The sequence below is a fragment of the Daktulosphaira vitifoliae genome, unplaced genomic scaffold, assembly GCF_025091365.1.
Source record: "Daktulosphaira vitifoliae isolate Bord-2020 unplaced genomic scaffold, ASM2509136v1 Scaffold_2, whole genome shotgun sequence".
Lineage (NCBI taxonomy): Eukaryota > Metazoa > Arthropoda > Insecta > Hemiptera > Phylloxeridae > Daktulosphaira > Daktulosphaira vitifoliae.
The window spans coordinates 39942149-39955400 of record NW_026099573.1 but is presented as its reverse complement, the minus strand read 5'-3'; the positions used below and the strand labels follow the sequence as shown (position 1 = coordinate 39955400).

The 13252-nt window shown below is 25.4% G+C and overlaps 1 protein-coding gene across 2 annotated transcripts in view; it reads right to left on the bottom strand.

Annotated features, from left to right (window-relative positions):
* The window catches only part of LOC126899616 (uncharacterized), a 49893-nt gene that overhangs the window by 7609 nt on the left and 29032 nt on the right, over positions 1-13252 (bottom strand). Inside the window, exons 3-5 of one of the 2 annotated variants that reach the window (XM_050674667.1) lie at positions 2320-2464; positions 1521-1658; positions 1215-1400 (exon numbers count right to left, since the gene is read on the bottom strand). In XM_050674667.1, the coding sequence (XP_050530624.1) occupies positions 1215-1400; positions 1521-1658; positions 2320-2464 (469 nt within the window). The remainder of the gene's footprint in view (positions 1-1214; positions 1401-1520; positions 1659-2319; positions 2465-13252) is intronic. The other variant, XM_050674668.1, reaches the window with a different exon arrangement.

The window sequence follows — 13252 nt, the reverse complement described above, 5'->3', positions numbered from 1 at the left end:
AATACCTTATCAACACTTTACTGGGTCTTTACTTTTTAGCATTAACTATTTATTACCTAATCTTTGACTTATAATTTGTATGTGAGCGTGATTTAAAAAAACTCTTTATTATACATAACAGTACAACTCATTATTTATATGCCATTTAGTTAACATGTAATATTTAGAGTATTGTTTAATTGCTAGAAATTATGTAATATAACACTTATGACATTTTAAATTGGTTTCTTACGATTGATATCACTGAATGATTCAAAAGCTCCCAAAAGTCAGTGTGCTAATATTAATAGACATATTAATTTTACAAGCAATTAATGTAGTTTTGTTTATTTATTTATTAGAATATACATGCCCAGAGGGTACAAATAACATAACATTAAAATTGATATAAGTTAATAATTTTTAATATTTTTTAGCCTAAGACAATATTTTAGCATGTCTATTATGAATAAAAAAAATTAGAATAATTTAAATAATTTCCCATAAACATTAAACAATTCAACGGAACATTTATATTATACTTGTAACAAAATGTCGGAACATTAAATGACTTTGAGCTTCGTTAATTTTGTCTCGGATCATGAAACGCTATAATACTCAATATTTCTGAACAATCTATTTTCTCATCCAACAAATTAAAGATCCATATAGTATTTTAATATTTTCTTCTAATCATAAGTGATTTGATATTATAAGATTTCATTATTTGTGAAATTTTCAACTCTTATTATGAATGCAAAAATTTTAATAAATTTTGTTTGCAAATAGATGAAAGACGTTTAACGAACAAGAGCAACGCGTTATGCGTTTTTACTAATTTTATATGACATACTTAATTACCATACTCATAAGATATATCCCTCAAAAATGAACAATTGTTTTGGCTACCTCTTGCTTTTACTTATTGGACCTCTTTTTGGCATAGCAAATTCTATACTACCGCCTTAGTCTAATCCCGCTTACCGCCTCTAGAAGTTCTTCAGTATCAGTCTAATTCCCTTCGGCTGAGCTATGCAAGTTTTCTAGTCCTTTCTACAAGCATAGACTTCAAGAAAGTTAAATATAAAATCCATTCTAACCATACTAATACTAATATTTAAGATAGCTTAAATCAGTCGCCATTTGTTCAAGATCACTTTTAATAAATTATTACCATAACGGTAATTTAGATTTTCAAAGCTATTTTCGCTACAAAAGTTTATGTAACTACTTACATTGGAAATTGTTAGTCGTATCTTGAACGTTATGTCTTGACGTCGATATTGATCTGTTAGACGTCCGATAACATATACAGTAAACAGTCAATATGATGACACATACACCCAATATAGACAAGACAACGAGTGTAGCCACTGCTAATGCAGTGAAATTAATGCCCAATATCGTTTGTGACGTTGTGCCTGTAATTTATTTGAATTTTTAAAATATATTTTACGTAAAACTATTTTCTAAAAATTGTGTGAATATCAATCACAAATTATGCTAATAGTCGTTTATAATATTATCTTGAGCATTTTTACCTTGACAAGTGGGAGTAGTCTCTTCGTCTGAACCATCGGGGCAATGGCTTATTGTATCACATACTAAGTCTTCAGATATGCAATGTAAATGTGTGTGACATTTGAATTCCCTACAATTGTGGACTGCAACCAATGAAACTACGATTAAAGAAAATCAACAAAACACGGGTTAAGCCTTTTCGGTCCATTAGATTATTCTATGACCTAAGTGCTATCCCTGTATGTTTTTCTTATAAATTAATTCTGCGGGTACTATTATTATTATTATTAATGTATTTTCAAATACATTTATATTTGTATCAGTGAGAAAAAATAATAAGTAAATAAATAATAAGCGCAACGAGGGTTAGATTACATCATTCCATGTGATTTTAATATATTATAATAAAATTAAATAATACAAATGTATTATAGATTCGACAAAATTTTAAGATTTGGTTGGACAATTGAAATTACGAAATAAACGTTCTAATCATATAGAAAAATATTTGAAAAGTTTAGGATCTATTCAAACAATTTAAAGGTGACGTTAATTTAGTTTTTATATTTTCGGTTTGGTCGATAAAATGTTTATCGTTTCAAATTTAATGTCGAAAATTGGACTTGGTAAAATAACACGTATCACAAATTATTTATAAAAAAATACGATTGAAATATTTTAATGAGGTTTTCACTCATTTACGCCATTATCACTGAATTAACAAATCAAATTTATATATATATATATATATATATATAATATATTTTGAGAAGTGCAACAGAATTTGTAGATTAACTGAAGAAACGTTTGGGTACTCACATGGGTCTTTGAATGCCGTCACAATTAATCTAAATCCGTTGGAACGCGTTCCCCAACCGTCTGTCACGTACTTGAGCGTGACAAAATTCGTTCGTGTGAATATCACACCGACGGACTGCTTCGTATTGCTGCAAGTTATGTCGGCCTGAAAACGTGTAAGAGACGAACAACAATTAATATTATTGAATACAGTGTAAATAACTTAAAATGCCATGTGATGCATCTCGCTTAATGACAAGTATACACAATATTTTTTATTCTATCTAGAATGAGTTGACATTAGTCATTATCAATATATTATCTCTATTATCTTATGCGTTATTTTTTGGCAAACACGAGAGATTATACAAAACAAATGGTTCAACGTCTCCCGCGAGAAAACTTTAGGTGTTTTTTTATGTGCTCTCGCCAACTTATGCTACTTAAAATAGTTTGATACGTGAGAATCTGGGCACGATTATCCTTATAAAATATTTTATGGACTCATACAAAGTTTATTTTGTAAAACCGAACAAATTTGAATCATCCTCATGAACTGCTATGATACTTTATTTTGAGTATCATAGATAACATTTAGTATTGTCTAAATAAATTTACTTTCAGGCATTTCTCATAAATTAAAAGCTATTGTTTCTTATTATACACAACATTTAACTACTTAAATGCTTCCTCTTAAAAAAACTAGAAGTCCATTTAAATAAATATTTCTTGATTGCTGTTAAATTAAAAAACTTTTGACGTTGTAATTAAAACATTTCATTTAATTAAAAAATGAAACATTACACTGTAAAATTTATTACTATACAGCACTTAAATTAAGATCAAGGTTTATTAAATATTCATGATAAGTATTAAACAAATCTCCAACAAAACTTTCTATTTGAGTTATTTATTTTTATAATTTCTCTCTGTAAATAAATAGGATAATGTTTCAAATATAAATCTGGGGCTTAAGTTTAAAATGATCAAAGTATAAAAACGAAAACAATTTTTTTTACTTTCTAAATACTACTGTAAAAAAATATAAAATGATTGTAATATGATTAAAAATTCTTCTTAAAGAAGAACATTAGCCTTTAGTCTAGATGTAATGTAATAAACATAAATGCTGCTTTTTTTATATGCAAGTTGAAACATTACATTCTTCTATTTCTGGGATAATAGAATACAAATTTATAGGAATTAATAGCTGTATGGGCGGAAGTTGTTAAAAAACAGCTTACGTAGTCAAATCAGTATAGGTATAGGCGTAGGTATAGGATCAAAATCAAAGCAAATTAATTATTAAACACGATTAAAAAAATATATTCAACACTATTTTTTTCTAATTAAGTTGAAGCATACTGTTGAAGATACAAAAAAAACAAAAATGAAATATCGTAAACATCAACCCCGTCAAGAAATCATTGTAAGAAATGATTTAAAAATGCCCATACGTCAGTATGATACTTTTAATATATATGTTATTTTTACACGTGAATAGTGTAATATTGACATAAAGTATTCTAATATTCGTACAAGAATATAACATTTCTATTACTATTTATCAACATTTCCCCTTGCTTTGTATGTATTAAAAACTTTCAGTATATAAAAAAAACATTATTTTAAGGATGTAATATTCTTCAACGTAAATAATCTACTATCAATAAATCAACTCAATCGATTCAAAATTTTAATTATAAATATTGTGCTCATAATGCCTAATTATTTTTTTATTTGATGAAATAAATGTATTTTTCTATTAAAATATTACGTGGTTGCATAAACTCTGAATCACGCACTATTACAAATTTACGCCTAAATAGGTGTGTGCCCGTTACTTAATAAAAACATCAAAAATGCCTAACGATAGTTTTTGTTATTAAGAAGAAATTTCTTATGCACACAGACTTATAGATCCATTGTGCGAATGATAAGGCGATTTTCGTTTAATTAACTTTGTGATATCTAGTCCATTTAAAAATAGTAAAATTCGGGTCTTTAACACATATTAATAAACGAATTCTTGGAAATAAAAAATTCGGCATTACTTCAATTTTACGTAGCTACGAATCGCTGAACCAATGTTTTTAATGTCAACTACTGGAGACTTGTTTAACACATCAACTAAATATCGTACAATTAAAACTTATAATATTATAGTTCTCCTTACTTATTATTAAATTTAGATTTATATTATTGTTTTATTATTCTATTTATTATTAAATATAAGTTTCTAATATTTATAGTTATTTTAAAACATTACGTTTTGAGAACAGAAAATAAACCAAATATGAAAAAATAAGAACGCCTAAAATACACTCTGAAAAATGTACCAGAGGTCGCTACATACAATATTCAATAGATGGCGCCAAAAATCAAAATATTTAAATGCTTGATGTATGAATTGCAATAACCGAGTACAATTGCAAATCAAGTTATTCTTCTCAGGGACACAATTTTCAATTAAACGTTTGTTTATAATTTTCATACTAGATAAAAAAGTCGAGATAATTAAATTAATCATACTCGAAACGTTTTTATATCGTTATAAGAGCTGTAAAAACAACTGATTCGATATGCTAGGTATAGCAATAACATAAAACAAAAAAATACAGTTGAACCCAGAGATGCAACAAAAAGGACTTCGGATTAAATTGAAATCTGAAGAGAGAACATTATGTAAAAATAAGTAGCGATAGAAGTAAAAGTAGCTTAGCCGACGAAAACGTAGAATTTTTTACTGCCGCATGATACGAAAACGTAAAATTTTTTAATACAGTAGTATTATCAAATGGTAAGAACGCATTTTTTAATATCAATTATAAAAACAACAGCACAAGTAGTCGCGACACAGTATGGACGTAGCATAATTGGGACAAGTGTAGATGATATCTGACAGTGATAAAATCACTATCATAAGAAACGCTTCGATGCAAATCTGTAGATAGTGTTTAATTCTAAGAATTGATGGATAATTACAAAAACTACATGATCTCCCATTTCCTTATTTATATTCTGATTAGTTGTTCTTTGATTTAAAAGCATAATATATCAATAAATAATAATTATAGTAATTAAATTTAATATGAAATTGATGTTCAATAATATAACCATCTACAAGGAACTTTCATTAGAAGCAAAAATATACTTTTCTATATTAACTTTTTGCGCTGCTTTCAAATCTGTAATTAGACTTTTTGAATAATTTCTAAGTTTTAATATTATTACTAATTACATATAAAATAATAATAAAACAACAGAAATGGGAATTTCATCCAGAATATTTAATTTAAAAAAAAGATAGTACAGTGGGGTTGCAGCACAGTATGGACGTGGCTCAGTTTTAGCGAACAAAAAAAAAAATTATTACTAACTTTGATTTTTAATATTTTAAAAATAATCAGTCCAAAATTTAATTTTAACTTATTTTTTGGTACTTTATTGTTCATGAAAAATGTTTAATAATGTTTTGTGAAAAATTACAGTAAAAAAAAATAAATATGTTGCCATAACTTTTATCTCAACTACAAGTTTGAAATTGACATCATTAAATAGATAATTTTATGAGAATTAGAAAAAATTGCATTTTTAAGATTAATATGCAGTCAGAAAATTTTATAATTACTATTTACAGTATATTTATCAGATAAGCTCAATATTTTTTCGCATTTTTATCGTAATAGAACACTTAAGTAGAAATCATAGTAATCATTTCTAAGTAACTTATGGTGTTTAAAAAGATTCTACAATTGAAATATCCAGAATTAATTAATTCTGATTTAATTTTAATGATTTACTTTAACTAAAAAAAACAATCAAAATATTGTTAAAAAAATGTACACAACTGAACGTTTTATAAAATTTGATTATTATTGTAAAAAGCCATTGTTAAATCCAGGTGAAACTAAAAATAATTTTTTTTGGAAATTATTTATATAGCAACATGTTACCCGTGTATAGTGTTACACGCACAAATAGAGTTAAACAATAATAAACTACTAAGTAAAATTATTCAATTTTATAGTTGGCACCATTATCATATCAAACTTAATTCGTCAATAAATACTTTGAAAATATTAGAACTGAATAATTTTAATTATCTATTTGGGTATATTACCCAAATATGGGCTTAGTAACTTTTTAATTATTAAAGTGGAATTTTTGTTCAATTTTTGAAGGTAATATCTTCAACTAGATACGAATTGTAATCATTTGACGTATCATTAAATAAAAGTAGATCAAATGAGAGCAGAGAAAATAAATGATAGTCAAAAAAAAATACCCTCTCAGCTTTGCATTGAAGCTAAAACTATATAGTAAAATAATTTTAATATGAATAAGAAATTTTTTCTCGCGAGGGGCGACTACAGTGATGGGATCCTTGATCTTTATTGAAGTTATTGAATCTAAATGAGACAAAAATCAAATAAGTTGAACATTTCATTCGAACTTAAATAAAATAAAGAAAAAAATGTTTACACAGGTGGGTTTGAACGTCGTACCCCAAGTGCGTAAGATTTAAGTGTTACCGACTTAGCCATTGTATTCGTCGACCGAAAAAAATTGCAATATAAGCTAATTCAAATTTCAAAGTTATTTTTCTTGACTTAAAAGAACGAAATTAACTTATTTAAACTAATTTATTTACTATATCAATTAGATTTATATAATGTTTATAAAAATTTGTGTACTCCTCTTGTTAGGTATTTTAAAATAAAATAAAATACAACACCCAGATATTTTAACATAAAAATAGCATATTTTTGAATAAGGTAATCATTTTCAGGACAATTTTTTTTTCAAATTAATGTATATTACATAATCTTTAATTTAAGATATATATAAAAGTGTCAGTATTTCTGGAACACTTTCAAATATTAAATTGGAAAAATCCTAGTTTTAATACGCATGTTTAAAGTTTTGACCTCCTTGTATAAAGGGATATGGTCCGATTAAAAAAAAAAGTATGTCAGATGAAAGAAATATATATAAAGTATGATTAAAAAATAATAATATTGATCCATACATTTTTCAAAGAATTATAGCAATATAAATTTAAAAATAAAAAACAAACATTTTTTCACGGAAATCATACGTTTTTATTTAATTTTGATGTCCGCTGTCACCATGAAAACTAGTCCAGAAGTCAAATTTTTTATTTCAAATTGAAGTATATTACATAAGCTTTAATTTAAGATACATGTAAAAATGTCAGTCTTTCCGGAACATTTTCAAAAGTTAAGTAGAAAAAGTCAATTTTTTATGAAAAAGTTATCATTTTGAAACCCTCCCTATGGGCAGGTAAAGGGTCAAATGTTCACAAAAATATATCAAATGATAGTTAAATACCAAACGCCAATTTTCACAAAAAAAGTCATTAAAGTTTAGAATTTCACATATTTTTTTTCTTTTTATGTAAAATTCAAGTTATAATAAGGTCAAGTCTAAAATTTTAATTCGATCACAGATTGAATAATCTGTGTTTTTTTAGCGTTTTGGCTATTTTTAACATTGTTTACATTGAAACTGTCATAAAAAATGGGAAGGTCATAAAAAAAATTGTTTCAATCTAAATGTAGCATAAAGAATAAACCCTGAAAATTTAAGAAAAATATAAGATGGTCGTGCAATCACTTCTGGATGATTTGGCATGGATTAACCCAATATTATTAATCATTTTATATGTCGCTGCTAAAATAATTTTTAAAATAAAAATTAGAATTAATAAATAAATATTTACTCAAAATCGTAAGAAAAAAAAAAGATAAAACTTTAATTATTGTAGTGTTAATGTATGGTATACATGAGTCAATTTATAATTAATTAAATAAACATATGTTATTAGAAAATATGTATATTTATACTTATATAGGATTTTTATGAAAATATACTATTAAAAATAACAAAAAAAGTTAATAATATTATAAAAAGGCCATTGAAAATTCCGAAAGGAATGAAAAAACATATTTCTCTGATCGAACGACTAAAAAATATTAGTATACTATAAGTATAAAATTAAAATAAAAAAAATTGGCATTTGTAATGAATAACTTTAAAATATTTTAAATACGAATTCAACGCCTAGGACACTTCATATAAGTATCTCAGTGTTTAAAATATATTGTTATTTAAAGTTTTCAATATTATAACAACAGTTGACATTTATAATTTCTATTGTCTTACATAATTGTCACTCATAACTATACCAATTATAATAATAATAGTTCATCATCAAAATTTAATTAACAAATTCAGTTAAACTGAATGACTATTTAACATAATTAAATGGATTTGACAGTTAATTTTAATCATATAATTACAGGATTTTGTAATAAAACGTGTACCACAGATTTTTTCAAACTAATACAAACACAAGAAATGTTTAACTTGAATAAAAACATATATATATAAACTTATAAAAGTAACATAATTTTTAACTGAAAAAAAATACAAATGAATTTAGCATAAATATTTAAAAAATTAGTATTATGTCCAGAAAGCCATGAAAAATATATCAAAGATCAGAATGAATTTTTAAATATAACCGGTGTATAATACTAAAAACGTAAATAATACTTTTTCATTCATTGATTATGAATCCAAAAGTTTTTTTATCCCTTTATTTTCTAATTTTTATATGAGACATTAAATATTTAAATTGTTACAATAAATGAAAATTTAACATAATAATAGAATAAAATTAGCTCAATAAATTTGCCTCTATCGTGAAGTCATTATCATTATTTTCTAGAAAATAAACGCTTTTAGAAAGTTATGACAATTACAAGTAAATTGTCATATTAACACTCGTGTATATTGATAGGCATAGTAGCATAAGTTGTATTTATCGAAAAGGAGAAAATATTATCTCTCAGCGTTTACAAGTCGTTGAGCTAACATGCATGTGGGTGTTAAGTAGAGCGAAAACAATTTTTATGTGTATTCGTTTTCTCGTTATGGGCATCAGCCAACATACATGTACACATACAAAGGAATAAAAAAAGGATGAAAAATAAAATAAAATAAAAGACCAAAAAAGGTTTTCGAAGTACAAAACTGATTTATAAGAGAAGTGGTGTACAATAATAATACCACAACACGCCGAAGCCTTTTCGAAGAAGATATTGACAAACCTCAAGAGACCGGAACAAAAAAATTACTGCATTAGTTGAAAAGACGGTTTTCTCATCAAAGACTCCTTTATAAAGCTTATATATCATTTAATAAACTAGCACGTTACAGGTTTATTAATGATATAATGCTATCAGCATGTCCAATTCCTTTGTGAATGTCAACATAATACTGTTATTAGTTTAACAAGAGTAAAACGTAGTACTATGAAACAAGAGTAAAAAGCATTTTCTGAATTTTGGTTAAATTAGTTTTGGTTATGATGCAGGTGAACAAGAACTGTTTATATACTTAGACTTGTTAGTTCATTCTGTACACTTCATACAGAATTATTGTAATTTGGTATCTTCACCTAAATGATTCCCACCGAAATAATGTTACTATTGTTTAGTATATCTAACACTACATATAGAATGTCCTACAATATAAATATATATACATATATTTTATTTAAATAATTGCAAACTATGATTTTATTTCTCGTGGCTATTATGATATTAAGTAAGGAAAAACATATATTGTGAATAAAATTAATTTTTAATATTGTTAGGGGACTTGTTTAATTACTTACTAGGGTTATGTTGAATGGCTAACTGATGGGGTGAATTCTCTAAATTAGAATTATTTTGAAGATAATGTGGAGATTTCCGTATACACCGTAGTTAACGCGCCGATTATTATGATAAGAGTAACTATTAATTTTAATAAATCTATAAAAATTTCCTCTATCATTTTTATTGTTATAGTTCTTATTTACTACTCTTACTAAAAATTTTTAATAGATTCACTATTAGCCAATTTCATTATTATTACATTTTTTCATATTAAATTTAGATTATTAGCAGAGTTGAAATTAATTAATGACAGTTTAACATTTTCCCGAGTTAAATCTGTCGATCGATATTTAATAAATTCAAATATTTTAAGTGCATAATTCTGTAAGTATAAGGGTAACATAGAAATATTTTTATTATCATCTTATTCATTCACTTTTGCTACGCAATTGAAATACTTAAGATATTTATCAATATCCGTTTCCACATCTCCCGACTATGTTAACGTTTCGATAAATTTTGGCATATTTTTATTTATTATACACTTATAAACAAAACCAAAATGATAGAAATTATTATTACGCCCAAACATCAATTGATATTAAAAATATATATATATATTAATAAAAAAAAAATTTTACTTAAATAATTTTTAGGGGATATACTTAGTATATGAGTGACTTAACTAGATAGAAAATATATCTCGGAACTTGATTAGAATAAAAAGACTCCACCATATGTTTGAGGCTTATTTAATACTTAAGGATCTTGATCAAAACCAAAAATCGGATGATACCCGACCTACCTCTGCTCAGATATCGTCCCTATCTCCTATAGAGATTTAATTACCTGAAGAAGACACAGCCAATAGTGTACCTAAGTTACAGGGGATAGATTATTAAATAAAGTTAAATTATTGTTTTATGTCAACAACAAGGTAAAGTTATATTTAAGGTATTCAGTAAATATAAGTTATATGAAATTTACAATACGTTTGACCTGAATCCTAGTACAGTTGGTTAGTAGGTATATCCAAGTGAGACGGAGTTGGTTGGCTATGATGACAATTGGCGATAGACGGGTTATGTTATGTTATAAACAAGTTATGTTGTAAATAATATAAATAAGACAAAAGTAATAGAATTGAAAACTATGTTTATAACGGCCACTCAAACACAACAATCCGACGTTAGACTTGTTAGTTAGACGTTAGTAGCTTCGGGCTACAGACGAGTAGAATTGTCACATCAACATCTCCCTCTATGCTAATTAATATGTATTATTAATTAATTAAATGGAAATAAAACGTGTATAATATAAGTGGTAAGAACATAGTAATAAATGTTCTTACAATAGTTATATCATAATTCAAAGAATCAAAGATTCTCATTAAAATTTCGATGATAGACTTTTTTTGAGCCACCCTAATATATGTATATATGTTTAAAGAGGCTTTGTCTCTCATTAAGTATCTCATTGGGATTTAGGTTTTTAATATTTTATATTTCAGGAAAATGTGTTTCTCAAATTTCTATTGGATTAAGTCACATAAAATATTTACAGACATATATGGCGATGATTGAAATAATATTAAGATTCCTAAGAAAAACTCATCTGTATGATAAAATTTGAATTACACCTATCTGTGTAATATTGAAAAAAATTAATTATAACTAATGGTCATTGTAGCCGAAGTTGTACTTTATAAAAAATAATTTAACAGCACACCTTGTTCAAAATATAAAATTACAGTTATGTTTTTACCAAAAAGTTGTTGGAAATATAAGAAAATTCATAGATTATTTCAGTAAAAAATTTACCAAATATAAGATATCACTTTGAAGAATTCTTGAAATAATAATTAATAATTATAACTTTCTAATTTTAATAGTCTTACATAAAACTTTTTTAAATAATATATTGCAAATATTATAAATTGAAAAAATGAATAACAACTATGTCATGAGTATAAAATAATTAACTTTTTATTATCAACACTAACAATAATTCTATAAAAAATATTTACTCAAAAACTAAAAACATAATTAAAAATTATATTAAAGTTTTGAATTATAATAATTATCGAGTGTATGTGTTAAAATTTAGAGGTAATACATTTTATATAGTTAAAACTAGTAGAGATTTTAAAACTAGATATGGAAAACATATTTCTGAAATAAAATTAAAGAAAACTTACTCCAAATCGATTTTTGCTAAGCACGTATTAAATTATAACCATGAAATTGACTTTGAAATACAAAATGACTTAGATATACTTCATAATGGAAAAAATATTTATTTTGGAAGAACGGATACAGATTTACAATGAAGTAAAAGCCAATAATTTACTAATATTATGTATTTATAAGAAATTTTATTTTTTTAACAATATATTTTTCTTAACTAATTTGATCTATCAAATTTTATTTTAATTAAGATTTTCAAAACTTTTTACATGTTTTACCTGATGATGGCGACGTATTAGTATTATAATCAAGGTATAGTTGTTATTTGTTTTTACAATTTATATTATTTGTAATATATTTTAGATTATTAAAACAAAAATGTATAAAGTATTACTTTATAAACCATTGTCTTGTTAATGGTGTAGTTATATATTAAGTATGTATAGTAATTAATAAGTAATTATGTATATTTAAGTTACCCAATATTATAATTTAGTAAATTACTATACCACTAATCTCTTTACTTTTCTATTTGATATAAAACCAACTTTGTGTTACTTATGTTTTTACTATATTTTAACATATGTATACGTTCGATAAAATATATAAGAACGAAATTTTACTGTATATTATACGACTCGTATTGGTTATATAATAATCATTTATTTTAATTAAAGTGTTATTCCTTTATTTCATCAGTTAACAAAAATAAACCTCGTTTAATAAAAACAAATATAAATTATAAAAACTTCAGTTGAAAATGCGTTGTACATTGATGTGGGTTTAAAAATAGGTCCAATTAACCATGACGACTTACGTCTAAAATTTTTTTGACTTTTTATACAAGTGCTGCGTTAAAAATTAGTTTATTACTTGAATAAAAATGCATTATATAATGACAGACGAGGAGTGACGCACAAGATAATTTAATTGTTGTTTAAGCGCTGATGTTCAGTTGCGCTGTTTGCTGTTGGTTTTCGGATGGGTGACCTTACGGCAACTTTATCATTAATAAAACTTGTCCAATGCTGGCTTCTTGAGCTATAATGTGGTTACGTCAGATCAACAGTCGGTGTA